Source organism: Papio anubis, chromosome 7 (genome assembly GCF_008728515.1).
Source record: "Papio anubis isolate 15944 chromosome 7, Panubis1.0, whole genome shotgun sequence".
Classification (NCBI taxonomy): Eukaryota; Metazoa; Chordata; class Mammalia; order Primates; family Cercopithecidae; genus Papio; species Papio anubis.
The window spans coordinates 154577959-154595279 of NC_044982.1; the positions used below are offsets into that span (position 1 = coordinate 154577959).

Here is a 17321-nt window from a genome sequence, read left to right on the forward strand (position 1 = left end):
CAACGCTGCATGACCAGCTGTTTGATATAAGCTCCAGGCTGATGGGTACAAAGAGGTGTCTTGTTAATTTCATGTGTCTTTCATAATAAGTGAAGCCAAACACTATTTCATATGTTCATAAGTGGTTTTTCTTTTCAATGCACTGCCTATTTGTTTCCTGTGCTCATTCCTCTGTTAGATTTTCACCCCCAGCTTTATTGGTGTATAATTGACAAATAAGTTTTGTATGTTTAAGTCATACAATATAAGTTACATGGTGAAATGATTACCACAGTCAAGTGCATTAACATAGCCATCACTTCACATAGCTACCTTTTTGTGTGTGTGGTGAGAACACTTCAGATCGATTGTCTTAACAGATTACTAGTATACAATACAGGATTATTAACTACAGACATCGTGCTACACACTGGATCCCCAGAACTTACTCATCTCATAACTGAAAGTTTGTACCGTTTGGCCAATATCTCCCCATTTTCCCACCTCTCAGCCCCTGGCAATTCAGAATTTGGGTGTTTCTTATTATTCTTGATTTGTGTTATTCTTTACATATAAAGCAAATGAATCCTTTGGTTTGTATTGTAAAAGTTTAACCAAGCTTACCATTCTTTTCTTCTTCTTCTTTTGGCATGCTTTTTACTTTGCTAAACATGTCATTTAGTCAAATATATCAGTCTTTTTCCTTTGAGCTTACTGAGTTTTTGGGGTTAGTGTGACCATCACACTCCTAAGATTATTTTTAAACATAAAGTTGTCGGCCGGGTGCAGTGGCTCACGCCTGTAATCCCAGCACTTTGGGAGGTGGGCAGGTCACCTGAGGTCAGGAGTTCAAGACCAGCTTGGGCAACATGGCGAAACTCCGTCTCTACTAACAGTACAAAAAATAAGCTGGGCGCAGCAGCGCGTGCCTGTAATCCCAGCTACTTGGGAGGCTGAGTCAGGAAAATTGCTTGAATCTGGGAGGCAGAGGTTGCAATGAGCTGAGATCGTGCCACTGGGCTCCAGCCTGGGCAATAGAGTGAGACACCATCTCAAAACATAAACAAATAAATAAAAAGCTGTCTTCCAGAACTTTGATATTATTTTAAATTATTTAAATAATTGATTTATCTGGAATTTATCTTGGTGCATGGATACAGGAAAAGTTACGTTTTAGGCGTTTTGCCCAATAGCTAGCCAGTTATGCCAGAGCTATCCAAGGAATCTTTCCCTTGCAGGTTTGAAATGCTGCCTTTACCATACCCAAATCATCACGTGGGTCTTGGTTTGTTTCTGGATGTGTTACAGGGATGGTCCATTCAGGTTCCAGACCCAGGCTGCTTTATTTACTGGGGATTTATGGTGCATTTTATTACCTGGTAGGGCTACTTTCAGACCTTGCCATCATCATTCCATTTCAGATTTTTTTCCTGGATATTTTTGCACTTTTATTTTTCCATAGGAGCTTTAAAACCAGCTTGTCTAGTTATTCACTGCAAACTCTTTTGTTTGTTTTGTTTTGTTTTGTTTTGAGACAGTCTCACTGTGTCGCCCAGGCTGGAGTGCAATGGTGCGATCTTGGCTCACTGCAACCTTCACCTTCTGGGTTCAAGCGATTCTCCTGTCTCAGCCTCCTGAGTAGCTGGGATTACAGGGGTGCGCCACCACGCCTGACTAATTTTTGTATTTTTAGTATAGACAGGGTTTCACCATGTTGGTCAGGCTGGTCTCGAACTCCTGACTTCAGGTGATCTGCCCACGGGATTACAGGCGTGAGCCACCGCACCCGGCCCACTATAAACTCTTACTGGTATTTTTATTAGGCATGCTTAAAGTCTGTCCATTTAGGGGAAAAAATGTCAGCTTTACAACATAGTCTTTCTAGGCAGCAAAGGATTTATCTTTCCATTTATTCAAGCTCATTTATTTTCATCAATAAAGTTTTTCATAAAAATTCAACACATATCTTGTCTGCTCCTTGTCGTTTTATCCGTTTTATTGTTTTTCTAAATGCCGACTTTCATTTCATTATTTTTCAACATGTTGCTGTTTGTAGGTACAAAGAAAGCTATCGATTTTTATGTATTAAATTTGAAACCATTGCCTTAGTGAATTCTCTTATTTTTAAAAAATAGATTTTTAGTTGTTTTCTTGAGCTTTTCCTGGCATGCAATCATACCATCTGCAAACAAGAATGATTTTTGCCGCTTCCTTTCTTGTTTTCTATTACTTCTTATTGCCTAATCAGATTGGGTAGAACAGCAGTAACAATTTTACATAATAGTAGGATATGGCTTCCTAAAAACAACACCTTTTTGAGAGATCTATACTTTTAATTTTCTCATAAAAATATCAAGCATATGAAAAAATAGCTTCAGTATTTACCCATTCATGGCTAGTGGTATTTAATCTATACCCTGACTCTTTCCCAGATTATTCTAAAGCAAATCTCAGCTCTTACATCATAGCCTCTTTAAATATTTCATATTGTGTCTCTAAAATATAGGAATTCTGTTTTAAAAGATAATTTCAATGCCGTTATCACAACTAAAATAAAGTTAATATTTGTTTATACCGTTAAATATTCGTTTGTGTTTGCATTTTCCCAGTTTAAGGGCGCTGTTTGAATGGGGATCCAAACAAAATCTATCGATTGAGATTGGTCAATGCATTTCATAATTCTCTTACATCTCTTATAGGTGGTCCATCCATCTCTTTTTTCTGTCTTACAAATTTTTGTTGGTGTTATTGTGGAAGAATCTGTCATTTATCCTGTAGCGTTTCTTGCAGTGTGGATTTTGCTGATTGCATCTTCATGGTGCTGTTTAATGTGTTCCTCTATTCTCTGTGTCCTGTAAAATAGTGGTTGTTTTTAGACATAGAGGCTTGATCAGATTCAGTTTGGTTGTTTGGGCAAAATCTTTCATACATATTACTGTGTCGTTCTATTGGGAGGCACATGATATCTGGTCATCTCTTTTTTGGTGATATTAGCAACCATTGATGATCATTGTCTAGATCTAGTAATTGATTAGAAGTTGCCAAATGGTAGTGTTCTAATTTCATCATTTCTTCTTTATTAGTTAGCTGGAATTCTATGTAGAGAAACTTTCCCTCAAGTATTTGGTTACCCTGAATATGGTTCTTATAAGAAAAGCAGATTAAATGCTTGATTTCTTCTCTTTACTGAAAAATTTAAAAATTAATGAGCTGTCCAGGCGCAGTGGGTCACGCCTGTAATCCCAGCACTTTGGGAGGCTGAGATGAGCAGATCACGAGGTCAGGAGTTCGAGACCATCCTGGCTAACATGGTGAAACCCTGTCTCTACTAAAAATAAAAAATTAGCCAGGTGTGGTGGCGGGCACCTGTCATCCCAGCTGCTTGGGAGGCTGAGACAGGAGAATGGCGTGAACCTGGGAGGCAGAGCTTGCAGTGAGCTGAAATCGTGCCACTGCACTCCAGCCTGGGTGACAGAGCAAGACTCCATCTCAAAAAAAAAAAAAAAAAAAAAAAAATTAATGAGTTTCCCCAACAGCTTTTAAAAGACAACCGGTGAGGTTGTGTATGTTGTTGTTAGCACAGTTGGTGTGAGGTTGTGTATGTTGTTGTTAGCACAGTTGGTGTGAGGTTGTGTATGTTGTTGTTAGCACAGTTGGTATGAGGTTGTGTATGTTGTTGTTAGCACAGTTGGTGTGTTTTCTGTGTTGTTACCATGCTTATTGGTGCTCAAGTTTTCTATGGCCAATAGGAGCTTCTTTAGGTTGTTTTCTGAGTCCCATCAATGTAAACCCAGTAGTCTTTGATTGTTTCCTTCCTTTCTCGTGTATTCCAGAATCATCTTAAATATTTCTTGCCCCAGGTCTGGCCAGTTGGTTCTTTCTCCCAGGAGCCCTGTGGAATAACATTTAGAGACTGTAATCTGGGTAGTACGGTTGCTCATTGCTGTAGATTTGGTGAGAGTGTATATGTCTGTGTGGAAGGCAGCCTCCTAAATGGCCCCCAGGGGCCCCCACCTCCTGGTGTTCATGGCCGTGAGTCCTGCCCTCCCCTCGTGTGGGGGATGGACCCATTGACGGCTTCTATTGAATAGAATCTGGCAGAAGTGATGGGATATGGCTTCCCAGATCAGGTTAAAAAGAGATGTGGCTTCTCTCTCAACTTGCCCTTTCTTGTTCTCTCTTACTTGTTCCCTCTGAAGGAACCAAGCTAGCCTGGTGTGGTTGGCAGTTACCCCATCCAGAGGCCCACGTGGCACAGGACTGTTGTCTCTGGCCAATGGCCTGGTAAGAGAACTTGGAAGTGGGTGACCCCTCTTCAGGTGTTCAGATGGCTGCAGCACCACTCAGTACCTCGCTGCCTGTGACACATGAGAGGTCCTGAGCCACAGTCACCCAGCTAAGCCACACACAGATTCCCGATCCACAGAAACTCTCAGAGAATCCATGGTTGTTGTTTTAAGCCACTAAATTTCCGAGTTATTGGTTATGCAGCCAACAATAACTAATACACAGCATATTTTTTTAAGATAAAATAACGTCATGATTCCTAATGATACTTTGTCAGGTTTATAGGTTCTAACATTTGTAGTTTCTTTCTCCTGTGCCCCAAATTCCTGTTCTCAAGGACACCGGCATAATTTTGCATTGGTTTTATTCCGTTAACCTTACAACAGTCTCAGAGTAACAATACCAACACTGCCAAGAACACATGATTGTAGATACAGATTACAATTTATTTGCATTTACTTTTGTCTTTAGAATACATCGCACAAGGGATGTACAGTCAGACGACTGTGTTTTAAAATATTTTGGAATAGATCACAACTGGATACACTTTTAGATTCATTTATTTCATTTTTCTCTTATTTGGAATTTGCTTTTTCCATTTAATTTTGTTTTGTAATTATATAAAATACTTACATGGTATGAAATTCAAATAAACAACATAGGGTGTATGCAGAGAGGTCAGTTTCTTCCCCTATTTGTCCCCCCACCTCCCAGTTTCTTCCTTTGTGTAGGTGACCATTTTGAGCATTTTACCTATTTTTATTGTAAGCATATCTTCCCCTTTCTTAGGTAAATGGTAGTGGAGTAGAGCCCTGCATGTCCATCTTGCTTTCTTCACTTCACACTACACCCTGGCGGTGATGCCACAGCTCTGTGCTGTTCACAGGAGCATGGAGAGGATATTCTGTAGAACTCTACTGTGCGGATAGATGTCTCCTATTCAGGAGCATTTGGGCAGTTTCCAGGGTTTTGCTATTACAGATAGTGCTGCTGCAGTGAAGCGCCTATGCGTATGCTTTTTCCTGTTTTTGCCATTAAAAACAAATTATTTATTGTGCTTTTTTTGGGAAGTCATCCTCCCAGCTGCAAGGGTTAGGATCTGTCTTGGGCAATTCTGCATCGTCTTGAGCTTGGCTTTGACCTTCCTTCCCTGACTCTCTGTTGTGGCTTCTCTTCCTCCTATCAGCCAAGTGACTTACTCTTGTTCACTGGGAGTCTCAAGTTCGACACCGTGGAACCCCCAAATCTCTTTTATCAGTGACAAAGCCTGTGCTGCAGGCCCAGGTGTGGCCTCTCCCTGGTGAATGTCCATAGGTGTGGTTTTCAAATGGTGTCTTCTCTTTCATATCAGCCTTATAGGGTCACCTTCTATGGGGGCTTCTTGAAGCACAGGCCCTGGCAGTAGCGGAGAGTCAGGCCTGGAGGCCACACCTTAGCTCGGCAGCAGCAGGTCTCACTTGAGATGCCAGTTACACAACTGTGATGCTCACCCACTCCTGCCTCCTCTCCCCAGTCCAGACCCAGGGGGCACTCCAGGGGCAGGCTCTCCTGCTGATCTGGTGGCTCGCCTCTCCCAGTCCTGTCCTGCCCCATTACAGCTGCAGCCCCTCCTCCCAGTTGAGGCCAGGTCCCATCTGCACTTTGGAACCGCACACGATCCGATGTCGTTTGTCTCCTGTCCCTATCACTCGCCCCTCCACTGGCTTTTGACCACATCTGCCCCACCCTGCGTCTATCCACACCCCCCACTCTACCTGCCCCTTTTCCTTCACAACAGGAATCTGGGAGTGGCTGCCTCGTTGCCTGCACCTCCCCTGCACCTCTCAGCCCCTCTCTGGCTCCTGCCCCGCCTTTTCTGAAACAGCTCTTTGAGGTCACAGCTGACTTCCTTGACACTGTGCCCAATACACGAGGTCTCCTTGTAGTTGACCTCCTGCTAGCATGGGTGCAGGCGGGCAGGTCTCCCTTTCTAAGCCCCTTCTTTTCCTGGTATTTAGCAGAGCAGAGTCCTGAGGCTGCATCCTGCCCCCTTGCCCATGACCTTCCCTTGCAGACTCATCCGTGCCTGCAGCTTCACTTGGCACCTGCAGATGGTTCATTCCCAAACCTGTTTTCTAACCAGGACTCCTGAGTCCAGCCACCTACTGAGCATCCAGGCTCCTGCCAGTAAACTTGCCTGGAGTCCCCAACCCAAGCTCAGTCCTCTCCCAGGCACCCCTTCTCAGTGAGGGGCAGGTCTCTCCATCGAGCTGTGCAACCATTGTCTAGCCTCCTCATCCTCTTTCAGACTCCAGTCCAACTTCCCGTCCTGTTGACGGACCCCTAAATCCCCATCTGTTGCTCTTTCTCCATCTCCATCATCACCCTGGTGCACACCATCATTGCCACTCACGTGCCGGGATGGCGACAGTAGCCTCTCAGCTGCTCTCCCTTCTTCCTCTCTGCTGCCTGCCCCTCTGCCAGAGTTCATTTCTAAAGGAGTAGTTGGGCCACTTCCCTGATGGATACCCTGGAGTGACAGTCCTTATGGCCTGTCACCTGTGGCCCCAGGGTCCTCACATCTGGCCAGCGCTTCCCCCTACCCTAGACTTGTCTCAGCTGCTGGCCCACCCCCTGGGCTTCCAGTCCAGACATCCTATAGCTCTTCTAAGGTGCCATTGTCTCTGCACCCTAGGGCCTTTCACCTGCTCCCACCTCAGCCTGGAAAGCTTTCTCCTCCTTTTGCCTGTGGCTTGTTGATTCCTTCTCCTCCTCCAGACCTCAGCTTAAATGGCAGCCACCCCCAAATTCCTCATCAGAGCAGGCTCCCCCGTCCCTTCCTTCCCAGGGCCATAGCCTCCCTTCCCAGCATTCACCACGGCCCATCCCGATGCATTTGTTCTGTGGCTGTGGGACTGCTGTCAGCCTCACTGTGTAGCCTGTGAGCTCCATGTTTCTGTCTTGACACCGGTCTTCACACAGTGGGTTCAGAAATGCTGAGCCCCTGAACTCATGACAATGAAGTTGGGTGCAGCCATGACCCACTTAGATGGTCCTTATTTGTAAAATGGGGACCCTGAGATTGGTTCATGGGGTGGTTGAGGACCGGCTGGAACTGTACCATTGTTGCACAGAGGTCCCGGGATGGTTGAGGACCGGGTGGAACTGGACCATTGTTGCACAGAGGTCGGTGGTTGAGGACTGGGTGGAACTGTACCGTTGTTGCACAGAGGTCGGTGGTTGAGGACCGGGTGGAACTGTACCATTGTTGCACAGAGGTCCTGGGGTGGTTGAGGACCGGGTGGAACTGTACCGTTGTTGCACAGAGGTCCTGGGGTGGTTGAGGACCGGGTGGAACTGTACCATTGTTGCACAGAGGTCCTGGGGTGGTTGAGGACTGGGTGGAACTGTACCGTTGTTTCACAGAGGTCCTGGGGTGGTTGAGGACTGGGTGGAACTGCACCATTGTTGCACAGGGGTCACGGGGTGGTTGAGGACTGGGTGGAACTGTACCATTGTTGCACAGGGGTCACGGGGTGGTTGAGGACTGGGTGGAACTGTATCATTGTTGCACAGAGGTCACGGGGTGGTTGAGGACTGGGTGGAACTGTGCCATTGTTGCACAGAGGTCTGGTGTGTTGGACGTGAGGGCTGCACTCCAAGACTCCCTGCCTTTGCAGAGAGCAGCAAGCCTTGTGGATGCACCCCTAACACTCCCACGTACACCTGTGATCCAGCTCCACTCAGCCATCCCCTCCCAGACCCCCAGGAGATGCAGGGACAAGTGTTGGAGCTCATGAGACCCCCTGAGGCCACACTGGTGCCTTAGAAGCCTCTGTCCACCACCCATGTTCAGGGTAATTTTCTCCAAAGGTGGCAGGAGTGGAGACCCTCAGGCTTGAAGCTGTGGAACTCCCATCCCCTTCCCTGTCCAGAGGGCCTAGGGTTTTCCTAAGCGGTGTTTCAAACAGAGGCTTCTTCTGGCAGGGGAGAACCTGGAGCACCTTATTCTTCTCCAGACTGTGCAGATACACTGTGCATACGCCTATGTGAGTGAGATATACAGTGTGAAAAGGAGAAGTCACTCTCTGGGGAGACAAGATCCTTAAACCTGTATCTTCATTTTCTTGTCATTTTGTCTCCCTCTGGTGGTCTCAGCTTAGGGTCAGTGCAAGACTTGAGCAAAATAACAGCAATTTCTACCCAAACATGTGGGGCTAGCTGCTTTCATTTTCTAGTGAAGCTGTTGGATTTGGGTTCTGCGTTTCCTGCGGATGTCGAGAGCCGTGCCTGTGAATGTGGTATACGCCCTGCACCGTGCCGCCCCCATTGGACTCTTCTCTGGGTCTGGGTTCTCCTCCCATGATGCATGTGAGTGGAAGGCAGGAGGCTCGGGCCACCGTGGGCTCGACTGTTTCCCACTGAACAGAAGAGCGAGGCAGGCGTGGAAGGCCCCCCCGCAGAGGTGGGTGGTGGCTGGAGTTGCAGCAAGGCCCTTGACTGCTTCACTGGCCTCGTCCTGGAAGCAGGCATCCTGGGTGCCAGCGGTGACCCCCTGCCTGGGATGGGGTACCCTTCACCCTCAGGAGCCTGTGCCCAGATGGGCCCCAGAGCTGGTGATGCTCACTTCAGGGGGAGACGAGGCCAGTCTTCCCTAAATCTACTCGAGGACATGGGTTGACACGGAAATGTGAACCTTGGAAGGGTCTGGTGCGCTGACCAGGGCCACCCTGGGGGCTGGCGAGGGAGAAGCCAGGGGGCAGTGCCTGGGAAGGTAGGAGTCAGATTCCAAAGGGAAGGCTGGCCTCCCAGCCTCCCCAGGGCCTGGGGCCAACAGGGTGCCAGGCAGCCCCCGCCACAGAGGACATAAGGACACTTGCCCAAGGCCCTGGTCACCTGCTGGGGCTGTGAGGCTGGGGTACCTGGGGCGCCTGGAAGAACCAGAGCTTTCCTGCAGAACAAAGTGATGCCATCTTGTGGTCAGTGAGAGCCACTGCATTGGGCGCCGCTGGGAGACTGGGGCTTCACTGGGGGGTGCCTGTTGAGCCATGCTCACTGGGGATGGCAAGGTGGTGTGAGGTAGTAGAAACGGGCCTACCGCAGGCGCCGGGAGCCTTCCCAGCCCCACAGCCGGATGCCATAAAAGGGAGCACAGGGGAGGTCTGGCGAGCCTGTGGCAGCCAAGGCTGTCATACATGCTGTCCAAGCCTCCCAGCTGGGCAGACGTGCATCCTTCACTCTGAAGAAGCCTCAGGGTAGGGTGGGGGTGCTGCATTGGGATAGCTGGATCCTGTTCCCTCTGTGGGGCTGCCTCTGATTCTCCTGGTGACAGGCCCCAGTGAACCCTCTGAGGGACAGGTGGGCGGGGGTTCCTCCCCTGGTGTCACCCCTGAATCCCGCAGTCCCCCACATTGGTGCCTGCAACCCTGCCCAGCTGGAAGGAGGTTTATCAGCTCCAGAGCAAGGGGTGACTGGAGGATAGTTAAAAGCCGTGGGAGGACACCATTGACAGGACTCAGGTGCACAGGGGAGGGATAGAGCGGTCCTGTGAGGAGACACAGCAGGAGGCACAGGTATCCTCGGCCCAAGGGAGCACACCAGACACACTGCCCAGAAAGCAAGAGGCCAAGTGGCCTTTGAAGCACGAGGCAAAACTCCCTGGTCTGTCTGGCGACAGGCGAGGGAGGGGCAGCCCGGAGTTTGAGGCAGTGGAGGAGTCTGGAGTAGCTCTTGCACGGAGGAAGAGGCTGAGCTCCCCAGAGAGACAGATGAGAGTTGTGAGGGTGTTTGGGGGCATTTGGGGTCAGGAATTTACAGCCATTTACCGTGCTCATTTGCCCTCTTGGGCAGCTTTTTCCAGCCTCAGGTCCAGAGAAAACAGGTTGGAGAGTTGCTGAACTCCTGGGGGCAGACGCACAGGACTGAGGCAGACACACACAGGACTGGGGGGCAGGCGTCCCCACAGGACTGAGGCAGATACACAGGACTGGGGGCAGATACACAGGACCGAGGGCAGACACCCACAGGACCCGAGGGGGCAGACCTTGCCTGCCCCACAGGACCGGGGGCAGACGCACAGGACTGGGGGCAGATGCACAGGACTGGGGGCAGATGCACAGGACTGGGGTCAGGGAGCTGCGGATACTGGGCAGATGTTGTTGAGGTGGTGGATGGCGGCACCCAAACTGGGCCAGTCAATGATTTTAACGGAATGGGTTAGAGGTGAGACCAGGGATCAGCTGGCTGAGGGAGGGAAGAGGTTAGGAGGCTACTGGCAGCGAGGGCTGGGGAAGTGCAGGATGGCTGGGCCCATGATGCTGGAGGGACTCAGGGTGGGGCCAGCTGGAGCAGGAGGGGAGCCAGGAAGCCAGGGCCAAAATCCCCGATGAAAAGGGCTCTGGCCAGGAGGTGGGCAGTCAGGAGGGATAAGGCAGGTGATGTGGCCAAAATGGGTCTGAGAGGACAACCCAGCCATGGTCTAGGATAGCTCAGAGGTCGGCTAACTGCAGCCCCAGTGGCAAATCCTCGTGTCCCCCTGATTTTGCATATAAAATTCTCTTGGCACACAGCCACACCTCCTCTGTTATATATTGTCACCGGCTGCCTTTGCACCTCAGGTACAATGGTGAATGGTTGCAACGGAGACCACAAAGCCTAAAACACATACTGTCTCGCCCTTTACAGGAGAGGTTTGTCCACCCCTAGCTGGAGCCCTACTGTCTGGCGTAGGAGCCACTCAAGATTGGTTTGTGGGCAACGTGGACAGGACTTGGGGGTCGGCTGGATATGGCTCTAACATGTGGCTCTTTATATTTCAATTAATTAAAATTACATACAAGAAAACGGTCCGGTCCCTCAGCTGCAGGAGCCACAGTGCCAATGCTCAAAGCCTCATGTGGGTAGTGGCTCCTGTGTTTGGGCACTGCAGAGATAGAACCTTCCATTGTGGCTGGCAGGAAGGTTTGTTGGGCCACGATGGTCTAGGGGCAGCAGATGGAACAAGCATGATGTTGCCAAGCCTGGGCCTGTGGTGTGAGGGGTGTGAGGAGCTACACGGGCGTCCTGAGAGGCTACAGACAGGCAGGAGCCTCGTGGGACAGATGCACAGGGACCGGCCAAGGAGAAGCCCAGGGCACAGTCAGGTCACCAGCATGAGTTCCGGGGCTGTGGGCAAAGCATGGAAAGTGCTGTCGTGTTTGGGATGTGACACCTTCTGGATTTGCAGCCTGTGATTGTCACCTTGAGTGACAGTCATCTGGAATCCTGGCGTTGTCCTCCTGACACCGTTTGTGCAGAGTTTTCTGGCCCACGCGTTGATTTTGTGCGGTTACTTGCAGCATGGGCCAGTGAGGGAAGAGATCGGCCGCCCGTGGCTGGCTGCAGATCGCGATGGTTGGGCCCTTCTGTTTTGCATCCTGGCTGCCGTGTTCCTTGTGCTATGGCCAGGCATGCAAGCCCTTTGTTCAGGGGACTTCTCCTCTAGGAAGACTCTGACTCTGTGCCCTCCTTCAGTTCCAGGACCCTGTGAACCAGAAGACCTCATCGATGGGATCATCTTTGCTGCCAATTACCTGGGGTCCACCCAGCTGCTGTCAGAACGGAACCCTTCCAAAAACATCAGAATGATGCAAGCGCAGGAGGCCGTCAGCCGGGTCAAGGTAGAGGTGCTTCCAGGGCCCCTCAGGGATGCCCACACACTTTGGGGGGCACTGGTGGGAGGGAATGTGGCGGGGCTTAGGCCCTTTTCCAGCTCTGACTGCACAGCCCTCGGCACGGAGCAGGAGTGGCCCAGGTGCCGACGAGGCTGAGGGAGGCTTGCGCCTTGGCGGGGAAGAAGCTGGCTGGGCAGAGGCAACCAGCTCCTTAACAGGAGGCCCACGGAATCCCAGAAATATGACCTTTGAAGATCATCGTTCCAAAGCATTCTAGTCCTAAAACAGTCCCAAATCCCAGTTCCACAGTACGTGTATTTTTAGTGCCACTCGGAGTGCTTCCAGAAAGGGGGGAAAATATATCACGTTTTATTTAAATTCAGAACCTCAAGAAAAACTTTGACCTGCTTGTAGCTCTGAGTGCTCTTTGGATTGTCTGGTTTTTAACATTGGGTGAGCCCGGGCAAGGGGAAGATGAGACCACATCAGCAAAACTAAATGGGGTCGGGGGAAGGGGGCGCAGCCATCTGAGGTCTCAGCTCTCTGAGCAAGACAAGATCTGCAGATGCCCACCAGCCCAGGGGTGAGAAATGGGGACAGCCTCCTCCCCAGCCCTCACCATATACAACCTTCTCTAACAGAAGCAGAGGAGCACCATGAGGCCATCCGGGGTGGGCAGGAGGAAGCCAGGTAACCCAGGGCAGTGCTGAGCCCTGCTGGCCAGTGCCCCTCAGCAGAGGCCTGGCCCTCCCACCCCAGACACTTGCCTTGCTCCGCTGCCTGGAGCTCAGCTTGCCTTCCTGCCGGCAGATGCCATCTTTCCTGTCCTCCGTAGATGGGGTGGTTGGCAGTCATTTTTAGCACTCCAGGGACACCTGTATGGGCTTCTCTTGGTCAATGTGTGTGCTTGAAGTGGGCAGTGGCTGTCCACCCGTCCCTGCTGGGCTTTGCCAGGCACCAGGCCTGAGTATGGGGGCGTCAACCACCAGAGTGGCATAACCTCACACACCTTCCTTCTCTCCGTGCCAACCTGTTTTTATTTTCTCTTCCATGCTCTCAGAGGATGCAGAAGGCTGCTAAGATCAAGAAAAAAGCGGTGTGTAGGGCCTTGAGGCCCTGGGACAGTGTTTGCTTGTGTTCCCATGGCTTGTCCTGGGCGGTGGGGGCCGGGGGGTTGTCCTGGGGATCCAAATAATGTTGCAAAGCAGGTTTTCCTCGTGCCTTGGTGGGTGAATCTTAGATGTTTGTAAATGAAACCACAGACACTTCATTTTTTTAACCACCCATTTTGGAAGGATTTATTAGTTCCTCTTTCTTAGCATCTCCGATGTTCCTGTTTTACGTGGACATTTTAAATTGATATGACATTCAGTTGATATGGCAGCGTGGTGGGGCTGGAGCCTGGGCCTCCTGTGCAGTATCACTGAATTGTTCTGATAGCTAAAGATTCCTTGCGCTTAATTTACTAAGTCAGGAGGGTGAGTAGTACACTTTGCCCGTGTGGGGCTTTCTTTATTGGAAATGAGTTTTTGGGCTGGGTGCAGTAGCTCACACCTGTAATCCCAGCACTTTGGGAGACAGAGGCAGGAGGATCATTTGCGCCTAGGAGTTTGAGACTGGCCTGGGCAACACAGTGAGACCCCTGTCTCCACAATTTTTTTTTTTTTTAATTAGCCAGGCATGGTGGCACATGCCTGAAGTCCCAGCTGCCTGGGAGGCTGAAGTAGGAGGATCACTTGAGCCTGGGAGGTCGAGGCTGCAGTGATCTGTGTTTGCACCACTGCACTCCAGCCTGGGCGACAGAGTGAGACCCTATCTTTTAAAGAAAAAAAGAAAGAAAGAAAAACACGAAAATAAGTGTTGAAACACTGGCAGACTTTTAAAAATGGGTTGACATTGAGTCATTTGTTTGTCACCTGGTCATTTAGTAAATGCTAGAGCGTTTCCAATCCGCCTCATACAGAAAATACCAAAATAGTTGGTGTCACAAGGCTTGTTGCCCACTGTTTTCTTCTGTTTAAACAGCAGGAGATTTCGTTCCCCCTCCCTGCTTTGAAGTAATGCCATTGTCTGGCACTGTGGCCAGAAGACCCCACATAGGGACTCCCTCTTCTGCAGCGAGGCTTTGGTCCGCCTAGGACGTCTACTTTGGTCCACCTAGGATGTCTACTTCTTGCCCAGTGGCGTCTCCTTTGATTCTGCTCAGGAGCAAGGGAACGATGGCGTTCATGCTCCTCTTCCCAGGCTGATTTCCTCTGAGCAAGGCAGAACGTGCCAAACACTGCAGACTTGCAGTTGGGGTGTGCTTTTCCCAAAAAAGAGGGGCCCTCGCTTGCAGCCTCCTGGTCCAGCTGGAGCAGGGAGTCCGTACGGACTGCAGCCGGCTTCTGGGACTTGCAGGTCCAGCAATCCTACAGAGTCACTGCCGCCTCTGGAGGGGTTGGTACAGGCAGACCCAGCTCAGAAAGCCCTCTGCGGCCAGCCAGGTGGCCGCCTGACTACATTGAATTACGGTTTGTTCTTCCTTTTTGGAAAGTGGGATGCTCAGTGTCATTGTTGAAGGCCCCTTTCCTGGCCCGGCCACAGCCGTGCGGATGACTGCAGGTCATGCCCCCCATCCACAGATGTGCCCAGGCCCACCCTGTGGCCTGTTCTCTGGTGTCTGTAGGATCCGTACTGTTGACACCCTCCCTTCTTCCGCCAAGGAGGATGACGGGTGTCCTCTCCCTGCCCTGTTACTGATGGTTTCCACTCGAGCCTGGGTGGCTTCAGGCTGCCCCTCTTCTCCCATCCAGGGATCCCAGCCTCAGGTTTCCTCCACAATTGTCACTAATGCCAAGGTCCACCTGCAACTTTTCTCACTTACTTCTGGCTTGACCTACTTTTTAGCAAGAGGATTTTGAGCCACAATCCATGAATATAACCTTTAAACGCATGCTGATGCTGAATGTAACCAAATTTTTAAAAACAGAAAAAGTTCCTCCACGGCTGCAGATTGTCAGCTGCACTTCTTTCAGCCCCTTTCTCTTTCTAATGAGTTACAAGCAAAGAAAGCCCACAAGACCCTTTCCCTTGAAAATTGAGCTAAAATACACTTTTATTATGACAATACCGGGCCTCTCTACAACTCAGAATTCTTGAGGAATTGTCAGCAGGGAGATTTCTTATTTCAGATTTTCTAGTGAATAATTAAATCATAGTTTTTGCCGTTTTGAAATGGAAGATAGACCACCCTGGGCTCCCCAGTGACCATGGAGAATTATTCACCTCGGTGGGCAAACTAATAGAACTTGAAATTCATTGCCACTGTGCAGTGGTAATTAGGATTCTTACAAATGTAAAAATCAGTGAAAGGCTATTCTAGTTTGGGGCAGACCCTGAAGAGTTCACTCAGCTCAGAAGAGCCCATGAAACCTGTCTCACAGCCATATGGCAGGCATGCTACAGTGGCTACAGGTGATGAATGAGGCCATTTGTGGGGCACGTCTCTTGGCTTCTCTGTGTCGTTGTGAGGACAGCACTTAGGCCAGCCCCAGGGCTCAGTCCCCCAAGGCTGCTGTGGGGTGGACATGATGGTGACTGTTTAAATCAGAAGGAAAGGCTGACATTTTCATTCAGCTCCTCTGAAAATGTCTTCCCCATTTCTTAAGGATACTTAGAATCCCAAATCCAGGAAATGTAGCCTGAGTCTATAAATTCCACAGGGGTTGGCCAGAGGGGCCGTGCTTGCCACTGACAGGAGGGGCTGTGGCGACAGACCCAGGCATCCCACCCCATCTCGGTCAAGCTCCGGCGGCCGACCCTCCTCCCTCCTGGTTGCCTCTTACAGACTGCCTCAAGAACTCACACTTAGCTAGGTGACGCGGCCGGTGGCGTGCAGGCAGATTCCTGATGGCCAGTAGCATTTCCTTCTACGTAGACTCGGGATAAAATTGCTGAGCCTTCCTTCGAGTTATTACTTTTTACATTGACAGATAAAATTGTATTTACTATGTACAACATAATATTTTGGAGTATATACACATTGTGAAATGGCTACATCTAGCTAATTCACATGTGCATTACATCACATAGTTATAATTTTTGTAATGAGAACACTACATTCATTATCTTAGCAATTTTTAAGAATATGAAATATTCTTAACAGTAGTCACCACGATGCACAATAGGTCTCTGGAACTCATTTCTCCTGTCTAGCAGGAGCTCTGTGTCCGTGGACCAATACTTGCCCCTTCACTCCTTTTGCCCAGCCCCTGGTAACCACCATGCCGCTCTCTACTTCTACTGTGAGAGCGACATTTGTAGGTTCCGCCTGAGCGAGACCGTGCAGTATGTGTCTTTCTGTGCCTGGCTGATTTCACTGCACAGCGTGTCCTCTGGGGTCATCCATGTGTTGGAAATGACACGGCTTCTTCTTTGCGAAGGCTGAGGAGGCCTCCAGCGTGTCTGCCCGCCACATTTCTTTATCCATTCCTCGTGAATAGACATTGGGTTGATCCCATGTCTTGGCTGCTGTGGATGGTGCTGCCGTGAGCATGGGAGTGCAGGTGTCTCCCAGACATGCCGATTGCACGTCCTTTGGAAATACGCCCAGCAATGGGATTGCTGGATCACAGGGTGGTTGTAGCTTGAAGTTTTTGAGGAACTGCCATACTATTCTCCGCAGCAGCTGCACTAATTCACACCCTCCCACAGTGTACCAGGGTTCCCTTTCCTCCACCCCACGCCAATGCTGCTTTTTATCTTTTTGATAAAAGCCATTCCGACGGATATCAAATGATATATTGTTGTGGTTTTAATTTGGATTTATCTGGTGATTAGGGATGTTGAGCATTTTGTCATCATGCTATTTGCATGTCCTCTATTCCGAGTTGGTTTTTAGATTTTAACAGTATCCACTGTCTTTTCTTAGAATTCTGAGGGGGATGCCCAGACACTGACGGAAGTGGACCTGTTCATTTCCACCCAGAGGATCAAGGTTTTAAATGCAGACACGCAGGTAAGCGTTAAAGGCAGTTGTTCAAAATCAGGTAAACTCCTGAGTTCAACTCCTTCTTGTCCCATGATATAGGCCCTGGTTCTCAGCAGCTTCTCTCCTGTGCCCTCTGCTCCCATCAACCCAAAGCCCATAGCTCGGGCTGCAGGAGGAGCAAGGAGCGCACAGCAGGTAGCAGTTGTGCTGGCGTCACCCCAGGGCTCTGCAGGCGGGAGGTGGGTGGGAAGACCTGCTGGGTCTTCCCCTGCTCCGCAGTCCCGGGGAGCCTGACCTCTGGAGACAGAGGAGGCAGCAGCCCCCACGGTGTGGCTCACACTGCAGCCCGCCACTCCCAACCCCAGCGCCGTGCCCCGACCACCCTCCAGGCCCTCACACACCCAGATGCGGGCATGGTGGTGCCCTTCCTTGTCACGTGTGTCCCGTGTCCA

General features: G+C 50.1%; 1 protein-coding gene across 1 annotated transcript in view; it reads left to right on the forward strand.

Moving 5' to 3' along the window:
• The window catches only part of APBA2 (amyloid beta precursor protein binding family A member 2), a 233613-nt gene that overhangs the window by 196589 nt on the left and 19703 nt on the right, over positions 1-17321 (forward strand). Inside the window, exons 7-9 of the mRNA XM_031668991.1 lie at positions 11758-11903; positions 12958-12993; positions 16810-16966. Coding sequence (XP_031524851.1) covers positions 11758-11903; positions 12958-12993; positions 16810-16966 — 339 coding nt within the window. The remainder of the gene's footprint in view (positions 1-11757; positions 11904-12957; positions 12994-16809; positions 16967-17321) is intronic.